This window comes from Cryptomeria japonica, chromosome 6 (genome assembly GCF_030272615.1).
Source record: "Cryptomeria japonica chromosome 6, Sugi_1.0, whole genome shotgun sequence".
Classification (NCBI taxonomy): Eukaryota; Viridiplantae; Streptophyta; class Pinopsida; order Cupressales; family Cupressaceae; genus Cryptomeria; species Cryptomeria japonica.
In genome coordinates, this window is record NC_081410.1 from 1,919,674 (window position 1) to 1,940,179 (window position 20,506).

A 20,506-nucleotide genomic window follows, 5' to 3' on the forward strand; every position below is an offset into this window, starting at 1 on the left:
TTTATCTTTTTTGATGCTCTATATCAGACACATGACTAATTAGGTTTAGAATTGCATGCAAGTATTCATGTTAAAATTAAAAAAACACACATGATTGAGATTATTTGTAGCATCATGCACCCTTCTTTACAATTGACAACCAAGTATTTCAATAAATAGCTCATTGATTATATAAATGAAAAATCTTCGACGTAAAAAATATTATTAAAGTAAATTAAGTATAATAAGTAAAAAATTATTATTAATTAGAGTTATTATACATAGATTTAAAATATTTGTATCTATTTATTTTTATATAATAATAATGTATTGTATATTATATAAATAATAGATACATAAAAAATAACAAAATATTAAAAAACAATCAAAACATTAAATATGATCAATTGTTAAAAAAAACTATGATAATCATTGCATAAACAATATAGGTAGGTATTTTATAAATTACATATTGTCTATGATTTTTAAAAAAATGTATATTCAATTGGATAGATATGAATAGATATGAATGATGTCATTCAAGGAGACAACATAATGTTAAAGTCAACAATGTACTTTTATGATGATGTCTAAAATACTTTTTATTTCATTCAAGTCATTAATTGAATCGACAAAATAAAAATAAAAAAATGTTTTTGTAATGACTATTCCCAACATGAACCAATAGAGAGATAGACAAATAACATTTTTTAAATTATTAAATGGAAAAAGTAATTATAGACTATAGAATTGTTGTTCAAATTTTTTAATTCTATACAATGATTGGTGGAACTAATAAAAAAGTTGGATGCAATGAATGCATTAGTCTCTTTTTCTGAGAGGAATTAATAAGATTTAATATTTAAATGCAAATGATCGTTAATTAAGATGTTTGATGTAGAAACTTAAAAGAACCAAGTGGGTTGTCATAAGACCAACCACATTTATCCGATAGACTAGATGTTGTTTACTTTTATACGTCAAGTTTATTTTTTAAACCAACTTACATTTATACAAACTTTTTTCTTTTTTTTCTAAAGAAAATACAAAAAGCTAAAATGGTCTCCCATAAATCCATAGAAATCATCAAGAAAGAATTACAATGATCAGCTCACAGCTCACATCATACTGATATAAGAAATTTTATTTTTCCAATCAAATAACTCACATCATTTTGAATTAGAGATACAATGAAATCATCCTGAATCAAAAGTGCAATGATTAACTCAACATGATACAAACTTTTATAAAATAAATTGAGTGAAACGGGGCCTCTTTTACTAGAGGAGTGGGATGGATGAAGAAATCCATCTAGCATTTGGGCAGATCCCTTGGAGGAGGAGGCAATGACTCCAAATTTCCAGGCCCGTTCTCCGTTATGAATACGGTCTCAAAACCCAGTTCGGAGTGGGACTCAAAATGGCAATGCATCAACCAAACTCCTGTTATGTAACAACATACACAAATTCAGATTCCAGAGTCGGTTTATATGAATAAAAGAGAGACCATTAAAACTTGTACTCATACAATAAATTAGTTTACCTGGATTGTTGGCTATAAATCTGATGACTGCCCACCCACCAGTAGGAACTCCCACGGTGTTCAACAGCTGTGGATCTACCAGATTAAAATTTGCAGGATCCGTCTGAGAATTATAGTTTCCAAAGCCTTGCCCCACAACATAAAAATCATGGCCATGAAGGTGTATAGGATGGTTCTGTATTGTAAGAATCCCAGTATTCTGCAATACAATTTGCACACTGCTATTGAATTTCAAAACCTTTACTCTTGTCCCAAAATCTGGCTGCCAAAGACCCATTGGCACAGCTCCAGTGTAATTGAACACCAGCGGAGGATTATCTGGGAAATCTGTGGTATAAACTCCGTCTATACCATAATAATAAGCCTGCAAAATAGATATTTGTGGCAAAACGAATGAAATGTTATTCATACTTCCAAGTGGTCTTCCACCATTGATCCCTGCACAGGAATTGTTTGGACAGCTAGCGAGTGCCAATCCTTCTGTTATTAACATTTCCCCATCAACTTTCTGCGGGACAGAAGCATTCAGGCTTCTTAGCTCTGTACTGAATTTGAATGCAGTTGGTGTATCGTTAAATGCAGGAAAATCTGGCAACGCAGGAGCAGATGTATTAGGGCTGTCATGGTATTCCAGTATTGCAGTTGTGGTGGTATTTAAGAATGCAAATCCTCTTGGTTGACTGTTGTATACACGGGTACCAATATAGTAACGCCCTGATTCTTGCCCAGCTGTTATGAGAACATCCATGGTGTTCCCTGGCTGTATGACCAACACATCTGTCTCATATGGTTTGATATACACAGCATCCACTGCAACAACGGTCATTTTGTGCTGTGCAATTTTGAAGAATGATGCATGAATCATCGTACAACTTACAATCCTCAGCAGGTAGGTTTTTCCTTTCTCAACTAAAAATCGAGCAGTGTCTGTAAACATAAATTCATTCATTGATTAGTGGTCTCTTCAAAATTAGCAATCACTTCAAATTTGCTTTTATAAAAGTTCATCCATGCAAAAGGTTACAAACCATTTGCAGAGCAAGGAAAAAAGTCTCCTGGTTGGCCGTTGATGGTGTATGCATCAGAATCATTTGGTACAGCTCTTCTCCGAATCGCATCTGCTAGTACATCTTCTACGTTCGCATTCCACCATTCACCTGTACACCATACAAGAATAAAAGATTAAATTGAAATTTGGATTCCTAAATATGTCTTTTCCAATGGTTTGCAACCAATAAGAACGTGAATAGGAAAAGTCGATTGCGGACCAAATCAAATGCTTCTAGAGCTAAATGTCGCTATTATTTATTGTAACGGGGTACAGTTTGTTCTAATATTGCAGTACTTAAAAGATGAGATTGTGTTATAGATATGTTATTTTTAGGTGTGATTGTGTCAGAGTTTTGCATTGACATTTAAGATGATGGATCACTGAATGTGATCCAGAATATTGATACAAGCAAAATGATAAATTATAGAATCTAAATTGAAATGTTTATATTATCAAATCTTAAAAATATGAATCGATCATATAATTTATTCTAATGCCAACTTTAAACATAGATAATATGAACTCAATGCTAAATCTAGGTACCATCAAGAATAGTGCATTTGATTTTTTCTAAACATGACTTAAATCCGTCGCTTCTCATTTAGGTAAATGTCTTTATCAGTCTTCTACTTATATGTAGACAATTGAAGCTTTCAAATTTAAATATATGTTTATCTGAATAAACAAATTAGTATTCTCCCATGTTCGAAAGTCAATGATTAAAGCTACGTTAACTTTTGTATTCATGTCAATTTAAACAATTGCTTCTTACTTCTTCAATTCGTAAGCAAGAAATTCAAATTAAAAGTTGGAGGAAGCTGACATTGATGATGGTGATCTACCATCATACTTCTCTATTAAATTCTAAATTCAAAAATATTCCAAAGACAAAAGTTAAGTGAAATGATAGTTTTTTGAAACACAATATAATCTATTATCAATGCATATGAGAAAACATTTCCAAATCATTTCAATTTCTTATAATTTATATATTGATGTTTACAAATTTTAAAAAATATGATATTTTTGTGTGTAAGATAGACGAGAGGATCTAGTAGTTGAGCATCTTAATTTTGGGCTTCTCAAAATCTTATGTAGAAATTTCAAATCACTTCTAATTTACAGCAGCTTACTTGGTGAGTCCCTTCTTATAATTAAGGTTTCAGGGCCACATCATCAAATATGATGCCATATCAGCAAACTTTTTGTCAAGGTATCTAAAACAGGCCAATGAAAAGGTGAGACCAATGGTCGTGCAAAAGGGAGACCCATACTTGTGCAGCTGATGTGGCATCACATGATTGATTGCTTTTAACAACTATAGGTAGTTTTCATCAGCAATAACAACTTTAAACTCACAACTATTTGTACAATATTGTCAAAAAAATTGAACATTATATGAACAAGTGTGAGTATTAAATCAACAACTACTATCACAACCATTAGAACGCGTTGAGATACATGATCCTTCTTCTCTAGACCATAATTTTGTAAACACAAATATGTAAAGATTTTAGAACTAAACCAGAAAAGGAATAAATTCTTTAAAGCTATGAGATTTCCACAATCCATCTTATATTCTTGAATTTTTTCTGGATTCGATTGTGTGTATTTTTTTCCCATCAACGTTTCAAATCACACTCCGTGATTCATCATCAGGATGAAAAGAATTCCAAAGACATGAAATTCTTTTCAAACTGTTTTTTGAATTTACTTAGACAATAGACACTTCACGGATCCTCATCCTTTTTTCTAATGAAACATAACATAAAGATAAAAGAGATTTTGTAGAGCTACTTACCCAAAATAATAGGAAACTCAGCATGGGGTTTGCGAAATGGATAAGTGTTTCCACGCCGAGGTAAAATAATCAAAGCTCCATGAACAGTAGCTCTCAGATATGTAATATGTGCATGCCACCACAGTGTCCCTTCCTGACCTGTGATTGTAAAATTGTAGGTATACTTAGTCCCAGGAGTAATGGGACACTGCGTTATGTAGCCCGGTCCGTCTGCCCAGGCTGATCTGATTTGCTTTACTCCATGCCTGCAAAAACAGAAAACAATAAAACCCCTCAAACTTTAACACTATTGAAGATTTGCATATTAGTTTTGAGCATATTCTTTGTTACCAGTGTAGGGTTATATTATAGGGCCCCTTGTTCTTCACGTCTATGACAAGATTATCTCCTTCATGAACGCGTAGAGTCGGGCCAGGATACCGTCCATTGACTGTTACAATCGTCTGTGTATTGCACACTCTGGTCACGTTTCGGGTTCGAATCTGTAACACATTAAATAACATAATTTAATTAATGTAAGTAGATTTTCACAATTCATGAGACTGTATTTGTGCTGTTTTTGAATTTGATTGTATAAGTGTTTTTTGCATCAATGTTTCCGATCATATTCTATGATCCGTCATCAGGATGAGATAGAGATCAAAAAGAAAAAAAATATGATCTAAATGATGGATCACAAAATATGATCTGAACATTCAATGAAAAACACTCACACAATCAAATCTAAAAACAATATAGATACAACATCATTTAGATTATGATCAATTCATAAAAATTACATAGCTCTAGTAAATATACTTACAGTGAATCTGCGGTGGACACGAGCTGCAGAAGTAGCCCATGGTGCTACAGAAACTAAAGAAAGAAGCAATGCTAATTTCATCACACTTGACAGCACCGCCATGATTGATATTTTTCTTTCTACCAAGCCAACTTAATCAACTTAATCTCTCGAAAGCATGAATTGTTTTTGAAAGTGGGATTTCTTATTTATACACGCACAAGAGCTTATCTGTAAAGATAAGAATAACACGACAGAAGATTTAAAAGTCAAAAGACTGAGTAGCACGCAAGGATTGAATATAGATATCATCCCCATTGTTTCCTGCCGGCTTACATTTTTAAATCCCATCTTTTGTTGAACTTCAATATTTGCTGCTTCAAAATTTCCTCAGTTGAAGACCGAGTTAAGATTCTCGTAATGAGACTTTTAACAGATTAATAACTTCGACGAAGTCAGATTTTTTTCTATTTTGAAACATTCATACATAAATGTATATATTTATTTATTTTTTCAATTTAATTGTGTGACAGAGTCTACACCACTTCACAAAATTAACTGAATGATTATTTTATAACTATATAAAATATATATTTTTAAAAATATTAACCAAGTATTTTAATTAGTATTGATTCTACATCATATAAGATCTAGATAGTTTTGACCAGTGACTTTTGACATAGCAGTAAACTCTCTATGAATTTTATATTATCACATACATATAATACCATAAATTTATGACGTGTTTTCATAAAAATTAATTTAATTTCCTCGTGTAGATTAAATAATTAATTAGGTAAACAGAATAGTCAACACTTATAAAAACTACCAAAATATTCGTGGACAATAATAAAATTTCAGCAACTTGAAGCTTTAAAAAACATTCGACGAGAAAACGTCGTAGCATTTATTTTAAAATAGAACCTTCCAATGTATGTTTTTTTTATATTGAAGAACATTCCAATGTTTGTTTTTCTATATTGAAGAATTTTTTAATGTTTGTTTTTTTATATTAAAGAACCTTCTAATGTTTTTTTAATAGGAATAAGAATTTTATTCAAATGTTAAAAAAAAATATACAAAAATTTATATTTTTTTTAATAAAACATATATTTAGCATTGGATATCAATATAGTTTTACTGTTTTAATTGATTCCTTCCCTAAAATATTAATAATAGGCTTATTATAAAATCTTTCTATTAAAATATATTCTATAGTATACGATTTTTTATTTGTTGATAGTTTTCAACATTTTATTACTATGACTTCTATAATTTAATTAAAATATTTGGTATATCATGAACATTGTTTTTAAATTTATTTTATTTGTTCATGTCTATATCTATGGTTCAATAAAATTGAAATTATTAATCAACTTTCCTTTTCTTTTTATAAGATTGTATTTATTTATATATATTTATAAATTATATTTAATCACATCTAACACATTTATCATGTAGAATCATATCTAGACATATCTCTCCATGCATGTTATCTATCTAGAGATCCTTGGATCCATCTATTTTAGGATAGAAAAAATATATTCAAGCTCTCCAATTTCAACAATTCGTATTAGAGTAGGTTGTGGCATTCATTACATAGATCATTGTTGAATCTTAGAACATAAATAACAACATCGATCTCAAAGATTATTATAAATTTAAAAGGTTACTTTTATCTTAGAGAGCTTTGCAAATGAAAAATAATTTATTGAATACTATCTCTATTAAGTTAATTAGTGCTAAGTATTATGGAGAACGACTTCCTTAGATGAAAAATAATTTGGTTCTATCAGACCTTACCTCTGTTAGGAAATAATGCTTCATACCTAGTTACATTTAATCTATTTCCTACATAACCCATGAGAGAAAAGTGCATATACAAGCTTACAGAATCACCATTATGCAATGATCAAATAAAAAATCTACAAGATAGCACAAGATATACCCTAGAAAAAACCTCATGAGGGAAGAATCCAACCTCCAAAAGAATCCATACTCCATTGTATTATTCAGCCATAAAGCAATACCAAGCACATTTTATAGAGTTATAATGAATAGTCTCAAACCATCAAGCCCTCCAATGCATTCCCATGTGTCCAATCATGAATTCATAGAACCCATGCCACACTTAACATATACAATCCTCCAAAGGACTCAATACAATGACAACCCAAAAATCCAACCAACCTTAACCACTAAACATGTGTTTTCTTTTATAGAGTCAAGCTCACACAAATACAACAAAGCGGTAAAGTAAAACCATATGAACACAATACCATTGATCCCTCATTTAATATTGGGTACTATTTTTTCTCTTTATTAAATATATTTACCTATTAAATAATGACAATGTTACAATACAAATCATCAAGTGGCCCCAAGAATATTCCAATGTTCAATCTCTATGTGATGCACATCCATCTAGGTTCCCCTAGGTGAACTATACATAATAATAAAATAATAAAACATTGAAAATATTATGCAAGGTGTATAACACCTTATCCCAATATTCTCCCACTTGCTGTATACATTGCATAAGGGTCAATCAATGAAATTCATCATCGTAGCCATACATGTAACCACATGAATCTCCAAAATGCTCTCGTGCTCCATCAATTTACCTACAAGAAAACCAAGTGACCACCATCTCAAGAAATGAATTCTCTCATCCTCCAACATGCCATGTATGGAAGAAAAGGAACAAGCCAACGTGAAGATGAACTAACCCAAGAACACAAACATCAAATCCAATGTGATAACAAAGGCTCCAAGTTTCTATCATAAAGAAAAATCCCACATGATAAAAAATGACTTCCATAACACATGCCAATAAATCCAACCATCCATACTTGCTAGGTATAACTAATATCAATAAAATCATGTCAACATTATATCAAACTATAAACCACAATCATGCTCCTTGGATCAAATCCTATCAATGAAGTACACACATATCTAAGAACTCCCACTACAGGGTAATACCAAATCTGAAATGAAGCTCAAAGCATATGAAGTCTACCAATCAATGCTCATATCAAGGTGCAATAAGTAATCAAAACATGAAGTACCCAAAACAACCATAATGATCCACATAGGCAACTCAAATGCTGCATACTCTTCCACAATATGTCACATTCCTCCCAAAACATGAGAGAAAAAATAGAATGAAGAGAGACAACTTGTCCTTCTTCCAATACCTAAAAAAGTACCATTGTGTCAAGTATGATGTACTCAATAGCACCAAAAAATGAAAGGCCACAACAACGCCCAAAACCCCATTCAATCTCTTAGATCAAACAAGCATACTCATCATATAATGCCAACATGGATGTAAGCCTCTCATAACCGAAAAGATAAAACCCAAAGTAACCATTCCCAATGAAAGGAATCAACCCAGTAAACCATGGCAACAAATTACAGCATATCTCAACCCCAAATTCCCATCTTCAATGGTAATAACTATGATTTTTGGTCCATAAAGATGAAAAAATTATTTTGTTCTCAAGATATATAGGATTTGGTAGAGAAAGGTTTTGTAGAAACATAGGATGAGGCAGCCTATCAGGGATTACAAAAAGAAGAAAAATATTAGTTGAAGGATAACAAGAAGAAGGATGCTAAGACTTTTTTTTTTCATTCAACAAGCAATGGATAATTCGATGTTTCCAAGAGTTGCTACAACAACTAGGTCCAAACAAGCTTGGGAGGCCTTACAAACTGCTTACCAAGGAACAAAAAAAATAAAGGTAGCTATGTTACAAACATTAAGGAGAAATTTTGAAAATCTTCATATGAATAGATTAGATTCTATAGATCATTTTTTACATAAGTAATAAACATTGTTAATCAATTGAAGACACATGGGGAAAACATTTCTGATTATATTGTGGTTGAAAAAGTTCTTAGAAGTATGCCTAATAGATTTGATGCAATTGTAGTTGCCATTAAAGAATCAAAAGACTTATCTCAGTTGTTTGTAGATGAATTAATGGGTTCCTTATTATCTCATGAGTCTAGAATAAACATAAATAATAGTTCTTCTTCAAAGAATGCTTTTAGAGCTCAGGCATCATCAAGCAGAGGAAGAGAAAGATCAAATTATAGAAGAAGAGGAAGAGGTAGAGGTGGAAAAATGAATACATGTAAAGGAGGAAGGACTAGCTGGTCCAATAACAACTTCAATAATAAAGGACAAGATATAAATCAATCTCAAGAACAATCATCAAGGTTTGATAAATCCAATTTTCAATGCTATTATTGTAAAAAATATGGTCATTTTGCAAATGAATATAGGAAGGTTTGATAAATCTAATTTTGTAGAGGGTTGCATGTAGCATATTTTAGGGACCAACTAATACATGGTTGCATTTTGGAGGATTAAGGACATGATTTGTATGATTGTAGGTATGGATATAATCTAGGAGGGAGCTATCAATAGTTTCAATATCTCTACGAATTAATATTTAATTAGGAGGGAAGAGAAAAGGTATTAATTTGCTAAATTTGAATTTTGAGTCATGAATTAGAGTGGGATGGGTCTTTGATAATGGGGATGACCTCATGATCACGAATTAATTTCAAGGCGAAAAAGGGTGAGATCACTTTGACTAGTGTGTGCATGAAAATCAATGCAAATAAAAAGAACAAGAAATGATTGAATAGTGTTAATGTATAAGAGTGTGCGATTATGGAGAAATGGAAGAAATAGGTGTGCAAAAATATGTGTAATGGAATAGGTGAATTGCATAGAGCAAGGGACTCATCTTTATACAAAAATTTGCAAGGTATCCATGTCTATGTATGAAAACACTTCACTCCAAATAAACATATTACTAAATGAAAGATAATACATTCAAATTGTATAATTACAAAAATATCCAAAACAATAATATTTATGAAAACTTAGAAACGAGAGATGTATTGCATTAATTTCGTTCCTATAAGTGTTACAATAGTTATTTTTAGGTAGAGTAGTTGATTATTGTAGTTATATTAGTTGAAAAATAGAGCATTCATGTACATCATTACATAGCTATCTAATTTCTATTTTTTGATGCTTTATATTAGTCACATGGCTTATTAGCTTCAGAATTGCATGCAAGTAGTCACGTTAAAAAAAAAACACATATGATTGAGATTGTTTGTAGCATCATGCACCCTTCTTTACAATTGACAACCATGTATTTCAATAAATAGCTCGTTGATTTCATATATGAAAATCTTCAACGTAAAAATTATTATTAAAGTAAATTAAGTATAATTAGTAAAAATCTATTAATTAGAGTTGTCAGACAGAGATTTAAAATATTTTTATTTATTAATGCATTGCATATTATATAAATAGTACATACATAAAAAATAACAAAGTATTAAAAACTAATCCAAACATTACATATGACCATTTGCTTGAAAAAACCTATAATAATTGTTGCATAAACAATATAGGTAGGTATTTAATAAATTAGATAGTGTCTAAGATTTTATATAGGTAGGTATTAAAAACTAATCCAAACATTACATATGACCATTTGCTTGAAAAAAACTATGATAATTGTTGCATAAACAATATAGGTAGGTATTTTATAAATTACATAGTGTCTAAGATTTTTGAAAAATCATGTATTTAATTGGATAGATATGCATGACATCACAAATTTGATTCAAGGAAACAACATAATGTTAAAGTCAGCAAAGTAATTTTATGATGATGTCTAAAATACTTTATATGCCATTCAAGTCATTAAGTGAATTGACAAAATAAAAAATATTTTTTGTAATGACTATTCCCAACAAGAACCAATAGAGAGAAAGATAAATGACATGTTTTAAATTATTAAATGTATAAAGTAATTATAGACTATAATCATGCACCCTTCTTTAACAATTGACAACCATGTCTTTCAATAAATAGCTCGTTGATTCCTTATATGAAAATCTTTGACGTAAAAAAATATTATTAAAGTAAATTAAGTATAACTAGTAAAAAGTTATTAATTAGAGTTATTAGACATAGATTTAAAATATTTCTATTTATTAATGTATTGCATATTATATAAATAATAGATACATAAAAAATAAATAAGTATAAAAAAACAATCAAAACATCAAATATGACAACTTTCTTTAAAAAAACTATGATAATTGTTGCATAAACAATATAGGAAGGTATTTTATAAATTACATAGCGTCTAAGATTTTTTTTAAATCGTATATTTAATTGAATAGATATGCATGCCATCACAAATTTGATTAAAGGAGAAAACATAATGTTTCAAGTCATTAAGTGAATTGACAAAATAAAAAAATATTTTTTTGTAATGACTATTCCCAACAAGAACCAATAGAGAGAAAGATAAATCACATGTTTTAAATTATTAAATGGATAAAGTAATTATAGACTATAATCATGCACCCTTCTTTACAATTGACAACCATGTATTTCAATGAATAGTTTGTTGATTCCGTATATGAAAAATCTTAAACGTAAAAATTAATATTTAAACAAAATTAAGTATAATTAGTAAAAAGTTATTAATTAGAGTTATTAGACATAGATTTAAAATATTTCTATTTATTAATGTATTGCATATTATATAAATAATAGATACATAAAAAATAGCAAAATATTAACAAATAATCAAAACATTAAATATGATCATTTGCTTAAACAAGCTATGATAATTGTTACATAAACAATATAGGCAGGTATTTTATAAATTACATAGTTTCAAATATTTTTGAAAAATTGTATATTTAATTGGATAGATATGCCTGACATCACAAATGTCAGTCAAGGAGACAACATAATGTTTTTGAATAAGGGAAAACAGGTTTTGATGGGCCCTTGAAACCAATTACAACCAAAAGATCAAAAGATATACATTAAAGCACATCAGCACGTAATAGACAACACTTTATGTTAAAGTCAAAAGTTTAAATTTTATGATGATGTCTAAAATACTTTATATGTCATTCATGTCATTAAGTGAATTGACAAAATAAAAAAAAATAAAAAATGTATTTTGTAAGGACTATTTTCAACAAGATCCAATAGAGAGAAAGATAAACGACATGTTTTAAATTATTAAATGAAAAAAGTAATTATAGACTATAATCTTGCACCCTTCTTTACAATTGACAACCATGTATTTCAATAAATAGCTCGTTGATTCCATATATGAAAATCTTCGACGCAAAAATTATTATTAAAGTAAAATAAAGTATAATTAGTAAAAATTTATTAATTAGAAATATTAGACAGATTTAAAATATTTGTATTTATTAATGTATTGCATATTATATAAATAATAGATACATAAAAAATAACAAAGTATTGAAAAATAATCAAAACATTAATATGATCATTTGCTTAAAAAAAACTATGATAATTGTTGCATAAACAATATAGGCAGGTATTTAATAAATTACATAGTGTCTAGATTTTTGAAAAATCGTATATCTAATTGGATAGATATGCATGACATCACAAATGTCATTGAAGGAGACAACATAATGTTAAAGTCAATAGTGTATTTTTATGATGATGTCTAAAATAATTTATATGTCATTCAAGTCATTAAGTGAGTTGACAAAATAAAAAAATCTAAAAAAAATGTTTTTTGTAATGACTATTCCCAACAAGAACCAATAGAGAGAAAGATAAATGACATGTTTTAAATTATTAAATGGATAAAGTAATTATAGACTACAATCAAGCACCCTTCTTTACAATTGACAACCATGTATTTGACAACCATGTATTTCAATAAATAGCTCGTTGATTCCATATATGAAAATCTTCGATGTAAAAAATTATTATTAAAGTAAATTAAGTATAATTAATAAAAAGTTATTAATTAGAGTTATTAGACATGGATTCAATTTTTTTTGTTTTTTGTTTTGATAAAATATTTGTATTATTAATGTATTGTATATTATATAAATAATAGATACATAAAAAATAACAAAGTATTAAAAAACAACCAAAATATCGAATATGATCATTTTCTTAAAAAAAACTATGATAGTTGTTGCATAAACAATATAGGTAGGTATTTTATAAATTACATAGTGTCTAAGATTTTTGAAAAATCGTATATTTAATTGGATAGATATGCATGACATCACAAATTTCGTTCAAGGAGACAACACAATGTTTAAGTCAACAATGTACTTTTATGATGATGTCTAAACTACTTTATATGTCATTCAAGTCATTAAGTGAATTGACAAAAAAAAAAAAAAAAAATTTAAACTATTTTTTGTAATGACTATTCCCAACAAGAACCAATAAAGAGAAAGATAAATGACATGTTTTAAATTATTAAATGGAAAAATTAATTATATACTATAATCATGCACCCTTTTTTATTGACAACCATGTATTTCAATAAATAGCTCGTTGATTCCATATATGAAAATCTTCAACGTAAAAATTATTATTAAATGAAATTAAGTATAATTAGTAAAAATTTATTAATTAGAGTTCTTAGACATGGATTTAAAATATTTGTATTTATTAATGTATTGTATATTATATAAATAAAAGATACATAAAAAATAATAAAATAATAAAAATAATCAAAACATTAAATATGATCATTTGCTTAAAAAAAACTATGATAATTGTTGCATAAACAATATAGGCAGGTATTTTATAAATTACATAGTTTCTAAGATTTTTGAAAAATCGTATATTTAATTGGATAGATATGCATGACATCACAAACGTCATTCAAGGAGACAACATAATGTTTTTGAATAAGGGAAAACAAGTTTTGATGAGCCTGAAACCCATTATAGCCAAAAGATCAAAAGATATACATTAAAGCGCAACGCAACAACACACAAAAAATAACACTTTATGTTAAAGTCAACAATGTACTTTTTATGATGATGTCTAAAATACTTTATATGTCATTCAAGTCATTAAGTGAATTGACAAAATAAAAAAAAATGTTTTTTGTAATGACTATTTTCAACAAGATCCAATAGAGAGAAAGATAAATGACACGTTTTAAATTATTAAATGGAAAAAGTAATTATAGACTATAATCATGCACCCTACTTTACAATTGACAACCATGTGTTTCAATAAATAGCTCATTGATTCCATATAAGAAAATCTTCGACGCAAAAATTATTATTAAAGTAAATTAAGTATAATTAGTAAAAAAATATTAATTAAAGTTATTAGACATAGACTTAAAATATTTATATTTATTAATGTATTGTATATTATATGAATAATAGATGCATAAAAAAAAAGTATTCAAAAATAATCAAAACATCAAATATGATCATTTTCTTAAAAAAATACTATGATAATAGTTGCATAAACAATATAGGTAGGTATTTTATAAATTACATAGTGTCTAAGATTTTTGAAAAATCATATATTTAATTGGATAGATGATGTAATTGGTAGGTATTTTATAAATTACAACATAATGTTAAAGTAAAAAATGTTCTTTTATGATGATGTCTAAAATACTTTATATGCCATTCAAGTCATTAAGTGAATTGACAAAATAAAAAAAAATATGTTTTTTCTAATGACTATTCCCAACAAGAACCAATAGAGAGAAAGATAAATGACATGTTTTAAATTATTAAATGGAAAAAGTAATTATAGACTATAATCATGCACCCTTCTTTACGATTGACAACCATGTATTTCAATAAATAGTTTGTTGATTCCGTATATGAAAAATCTTAAATGTAAAAATTAATATTTAAACAAAATTAAGTATAATTAGTAAAAAGTTATTAATTAGAGTTATTAAACATAGATTTAAAATATTTTCATTTATTAATGTATTGCATATTATATAAATAATAGATACATAAAAAATAACAAAGTATTAAAAAACAATCAAAAAATTAAATATGATCATTTGCTTAAAAAAAACTATGATAATTGTTGCATAAACAATATAGGTAGGTATTTTATAATAAGATTTTTGAAAATTGTATATTTAATTGGATAGATATCCATGACATCACAAATGTCATTCAAGGAGATATCATAATGTTAAAGTCAACAATGTACTTTTATGATGATGTCTAAAATACTTTATATGTCATTCAAGTCACTCAAAGAGACATCATAATGTTAAAGTCAACAATGTGCTTTTATGATGATGTCTAAAATACTTTATATGTCATTCAAGTCATTAGTCTCCTGTGATGTTTGATGTAGAGACTTAAAAGAACCAAAGTGGGTTGTCACAAGGCCAACCACATTTACCCTATAGACCATATGTTGTTTACTTTTATATGTCAGGGTAGTTTTTTAAACCAACTTGCATTTATACAAACTTGTTTCTTTTTAGTAAAAAAGATGAAAATTTGCTAATCAAGAATTCTAAAGAGAATACAATGAACTCAAAAGATCTTCCTGCATAAATCCACAAAAATCATCAAAAAAGAAGTACAATAATTGGCTCATATCATTTTGATATAATTTTTTTTATTTTTCCAATCAAAAGAAAATAACTCACATCTTGAATTAGAGATACAATAATTAACCCACATCATCCTACACGATACAAACTTTTATTTTCTCAATTAAAAGAAAATAAATTGAGTGAAACGGGGCCTCTTTTGCTAGAGGAGTGGGATGGATGAAGAAATACATCTAGCATTTGGGCAGATCCCTTGGAGGAGGAGGCAATGACTCCGAATTTCCAGGCCCATTCTCCGTAATGAATACGGTCTCAAAACCCAGTTCGGAGTGGGACTCAAAATGGCAATGCATCAACCAAACTCCTGTTATGTAACAACGTAAACAAATTTAGATTCCAGAGTCAGTTTATATGAATAAAAAGAGAGAACATTAAACTATATATATACTCTATAAATTAGCTGACCTGGATTGTTGGCTATAAACCTGATGACTGCCCACCCACCAGTAGGAACTCCCACGGTGTTCAAAAGCTGTGGATCTACCAGATTGAAATTTGCAGGATCCGTCTGAGAATTATAGTTTCCAAAGCCTTGCCCCACAACATAAAAATCATGGCCATGAAGGTGTATAGGATGGTTCTGTATTGTAAGAATCCCAGTATTCTGCAATACAATTTGCACACTGCTATTGAATTTCAAAACCTTTACTCTTGTTCCAAAATCTGGCTGCCAAAGACCCATTGGCACAGCTCCAGTGTAATTGAACACCAGCGGAGGATTATCTGGGAAATCTGTGGTATAAACTCCATCTATACCGTAATAATAAGCCTGCAAAATAGATATTTCTGGCAAAACGAATGAAATGTTATTCATACTTCCAAGTGGTCTTCCACCATTGATCACTGCGCAGGAATTGTTTGGACAGCTAGCGAGTGCCAATCCCTCTGTTATAAACATTTCCTCATCAACAGTCTGCGGGACAGAAGCATTCAGGCTTCTCAGTTCTGTACTGAATTTGAATGCAGTTGGTGTATCGTTAAATGCAGGAAAATCTGGCAACACAGGAGCAGATGTATTAGTGCTGTCATGGTATTCAAGTATTGCAGTTGTGGTGGTATTTAAGAATTCAAATCCTTGTGGTTGACTGTTGTATACACGGGTACCAATATAGTAACGCCCTGATTCTTGCCCAGCTGTTATGAGAACATCCATGGTGTTTCCTGGCTGTATGACCAACACATCTGTCTCATATGGTTTGGTATACAGAGCATCCACTGCCACAACGGTCATTTTGTGCTGCGCAATCTTGAAGAAGGATGCATGAATCATCGCACAACTTATAATCCTCAGCAGGTAAGTTTTTCCTCTTTCCACCATAAATCGAGTAGTGTCTGTAAACATAATTCATTCATTAATTATTGGTCTCTTCAAAATTAGCAATCACTTCAAATTTGCTTTTATAAAAGTTCATCAATGCAAAAGGTTACAAACCATTTGCAGAGCAAGGAAAAAAGTCTCCTGGTTGGCTGTTGATGGTGTATGCATCAGAATCATTTGGTACACCTCCTCTCCGGATCGCATCCGCTAGTACATTTTCTACGTTCGCATTCCACCATTCACCTGCACACCATACAAAGAATAAAAAGATTAAATTGAAATTTGGATATTTAGGTCAGCCTTAAACATCACACATTAAACAACAGATTTAGTCTAGTCAATTCTGAGTGTTTAATACTTTTAAGTGTAGAAGTGTATTCTTAGTGTGACCACACACATTAAGCAACATATCAAGTCTAGAAATGTCAGTCAATTCTGAGTATTTAACACTTTTAAATCTAGAAGTGTAAGCTTAGTGTGCGTGATTTAAGCCATTCCAAATATGTCTTTTCTAACGGTTTGCAACCAATAAGACAGTGAATAGAAAAAGTCGATTGCATACCAAATCAAATGCTTCTAGAGCTAACATAAAATTATATTCGTTCCAAATGTCGCTATTATTTATTGTAACATGGGGCACAGTTTTTTCTAATATTACAGTACTTAGAAGATTAATGATATTAGATTTCTACAATCTATTGTATCATAGAGTACTATTTTTGGGTTCAATTGTATCAGAGATTTTGCGTTGACATTTGAGATGATAGATCATTAAATATGATCTAAAATATTAATACAAAAAAAATGACCGAAATATTCACATTATCAAATTCAGAAATGACAAATCTATCTGTACTTAAAGATCATAATTTAATATATAGCTGCATAATTTGTTTTAATGCCAACTTTAAACACGTATAAATCAACGCTAAATCTAGATACTGTCAAGAATAGGACAATTGATTTTTTCTATTCATGACTTAAATCCGTGGCTTATCATTTAGGTAAATGTATTTATAAGTCTTCTACTTATATGTAGACATTTGAAGCTGTCGAAATATATGCTAATCTGAGTAAACAAAGTATTCTTCCATGGTAAAAAAATCCATGTCAAAAGCTACGTCGACTTTTGCGTGCATGTCAATTTAAACAATTGCTTCCTACTTTGTAAACAAGAAATTCAAATGAAAAGTTGGAGGAAACTGACATTGATGATGGTGATATTAATTTCTAAATTAAAAAATATTCCAAAGACAAAAGTTAAGTGAAACAATAAGAACCACAATATAACCTATTATCAATACATATGAGAAAACGTTTTCAAATCATTTCTATCATCACACAGTAATTTAAAATGTTCGATGATTTCAATTTCTTATATAAATTATATATCGATGTTTACAAATTTTTAGAAATATGATATTTTTATATGTAAGATATAAGAGAAAATCTAGTAGTTAGGTATCTTAATTTTGGGTTTCTCAAAATCTTACATAGAAATTTCAAATCACTTTCAATTTTTTATACCAGCTTATTTGGTAAATCCCTGCTTATAATTAAGGTTTTGGGGCCACATCATCAAATATGATGCCATATCAGCATGTTTTTTGTCAAGATGTTCAAAACAGCCCCCAAAAAAAGGTCAGACCAATGGTCGTGCAAAAGGGAAACCCATACTTGTGCAGCTGATGTGGCATCACATGATTGATTGCTTTTATTAACTATGGGCAGTTTTCATCAGCAATAACAACTTTAAAATTACAACTATTGGTACAATATTGTCCAAAAAAACAAACATTATATGAACAAATGTGAATATTAAATTAACAACTACTATCACAACCATTAGAACACATTGAGATACAGGAAGCCCACGAGCTGCCAGCCCAGCAAGGGCCTTCACAAAGTATTTTTTGCCACCCGATACGGGGGCACGAGCCAATAGGCTGAACCTCTTCGGCTAAGAGCCAAGGATTGATGGGTATCCATTCCGCAAAATTCGCCCGGGGCACGATCCCTGCCTCATCCCTTATGATGTCGGAGCCTTGCACTCAGCAAGACTTGATCTTGGTGTGCTCATTTGGAGCCATTCAACTTCACCAATAGACCAAGGGCCCATTGATAGACCATCTTGATCCTGGTGGGCTCATTTGGAATCATTCAACTTTACCAGTAGACCAAAGACCCATTAACATACCATAATTTTGTAAACACAAACATTTAAAGATTTTAGAACTAAACCAAAAAGAGAATAAATTCTTTTCAAACTGTTGTTTGAATTTGCTTAAACAATGGACACTTCATGAATGATATAAAAGTGGTTCCTCATCCTATTTCCAATGAAATATAACATGAAAGATAAACTAGATTTTTGAGAGCCACTTACCCAAAATAATAGGAAACTCAGCATGGGGTTTGGGAAATGGATAAGTTTTTCCATGCCGAGGTAAAATAATCAAAGCTCCATTCACAGTAGCTCTCAGATATGTCATATGTGCATGCCACCACATTGTCCCTTCCTGACCTGTGATTGTAAAATTGTATGTATACTTAGTTCCAGGAGTAATGGGACACTGCGTTATGTAGCCCGGTCCATCTGCCCAGGCTGATCTGATTTGCTTTACTCCATGCCTGCAAAATCATAAAAACAATAAAACCTCTCAAACAATAACACTACTGAAGATTTGCATATTAGTTTTGAGCATATTCTTTGTTACCAGTGTAGGGTAATATTATAGGGCCCCTTGTTCATCACGTCTATGACAAGATTATCTCCTTCATGAACGCGTAGAGTCGGGCCAGGATACCGTCCATTGACTGTTACAATCGTCTGTGTGTTGCACACTCTGGCCACATTCTGGGTTCGAATCTGTAACACATTAAACAAAATAATTTAGTCAATGTAAGTAGATTTCCATAATTCATGAGACAGTATTTGTGCTGTTTTTCGATTTGATTGTATGAGTGTTTTTTGTATCAACGTTTTGGATCATATTCCATGATCCATCGTAAGGATGAGATAGAGATCATAAGAAAAAAAAAAGTGATCTAGATGATAGATCATGGAATATGATCTGAAACGTTAATAAAAAAACACTCACACAATCAAATCCAAAAACACATAAATACAACATAATTTAATTTACTATCCATTCATAAAATCTATAGAATTCTAATGAAAACACTTACAGTGAATCTGCGGTGGACACGAGCTGCACAAATAGCCCATGGTGCTACAAAAACTAAACAAAGAAGTAATGCTATTGACAACACCGCCATGATTGATATTTTTCTTTCTACCAAGCCAACTTAATCAACTTAATCTCTCGAAAGCATGAATTTTTTTTGAAGGTGGGATTTCTTATTTATACACGAACAAGAGCTTATCTGAAAAGATAAGATAATACGACAGAAGATTTAATAGCTTCGACAAAATCAGATTTTTTTATGAAAGATTCATACATAAATGTATATATTGATTTATTTTCTTAATTTTATTAAAGTTGAAGCATAATTTTTAATGGCAATACTTGGAGTTAATTTTAAGTCTTAAATTGTGTGAGAG

General features: G+C 29.8%; 1 protein-coding gene and 1 pseudogene across 1 annotated transcript; both read right to left on the reverse strand.

Moving 5' to 3' along the window:
* Positions 1–1,245: 1,245 nt before the first annotated feature.
* LOC131077580 (laccase-12-like) lies at positions 1,246–5,277 on the reverse strand (annotated as a pseudogene).
* Positions 5,278–15,660: 10,383 nt separating this feature from the next.
* On the reverse strand, positions 15,661–20,264 carry LOC131077514 (laccase-12-like). Its single transcript, XM_058015023.2, has 6 exons — positions 20,131–20,264; positions 19,659–19,810; positions 19,328–19,572; positions 17,056–17,184; positions 16,029–16,955; positions 15,661–15,927 (listed from the first exon to the last, which is right to left on the reverse strand). The coding sequence occupies exons 1-6, from the start codon at positions 20,218–20,220 to the stop codon at positions 15,797–15,799; spliced, it is 1,674 nt and encodes a 557-aa protein (XP_057871006.2). The 5' UTR covers positions 20,221–20,264; the 3' UTR covers positions 15,661–15,796.
* Positions 20,265–20,506: the final 242 nt, after the last annotated feature.

What these genes read in the sequence shown, in the direction of transcription:
- LOC131077514 (XM_058015023.2), bottom strand. Translation starts at nt 20,220, where the DNA reads ATGGCGGTGTTGTCAATAGCATTACTTCTTTGTTTAGTTTTTGTAGCA. An exon ending in TATAATATTACCCTACACTG is followed by an intron (nt 19,573 to 19,658) that starts GTAACAAAGAAT and finishes ATGATTTTGCAG; the next exon opens with GCATGGAGTAAAGCAAATCA. An exon ending in TGAGTTTCCTATTATTTTGG is followed by an intron (nt 17,185 to 19,327) that starts GTAAGTGGCTCT and finishes TATGGTGTGCAG; the next exon opens with GTGAATGGTGGAATGCGAAC.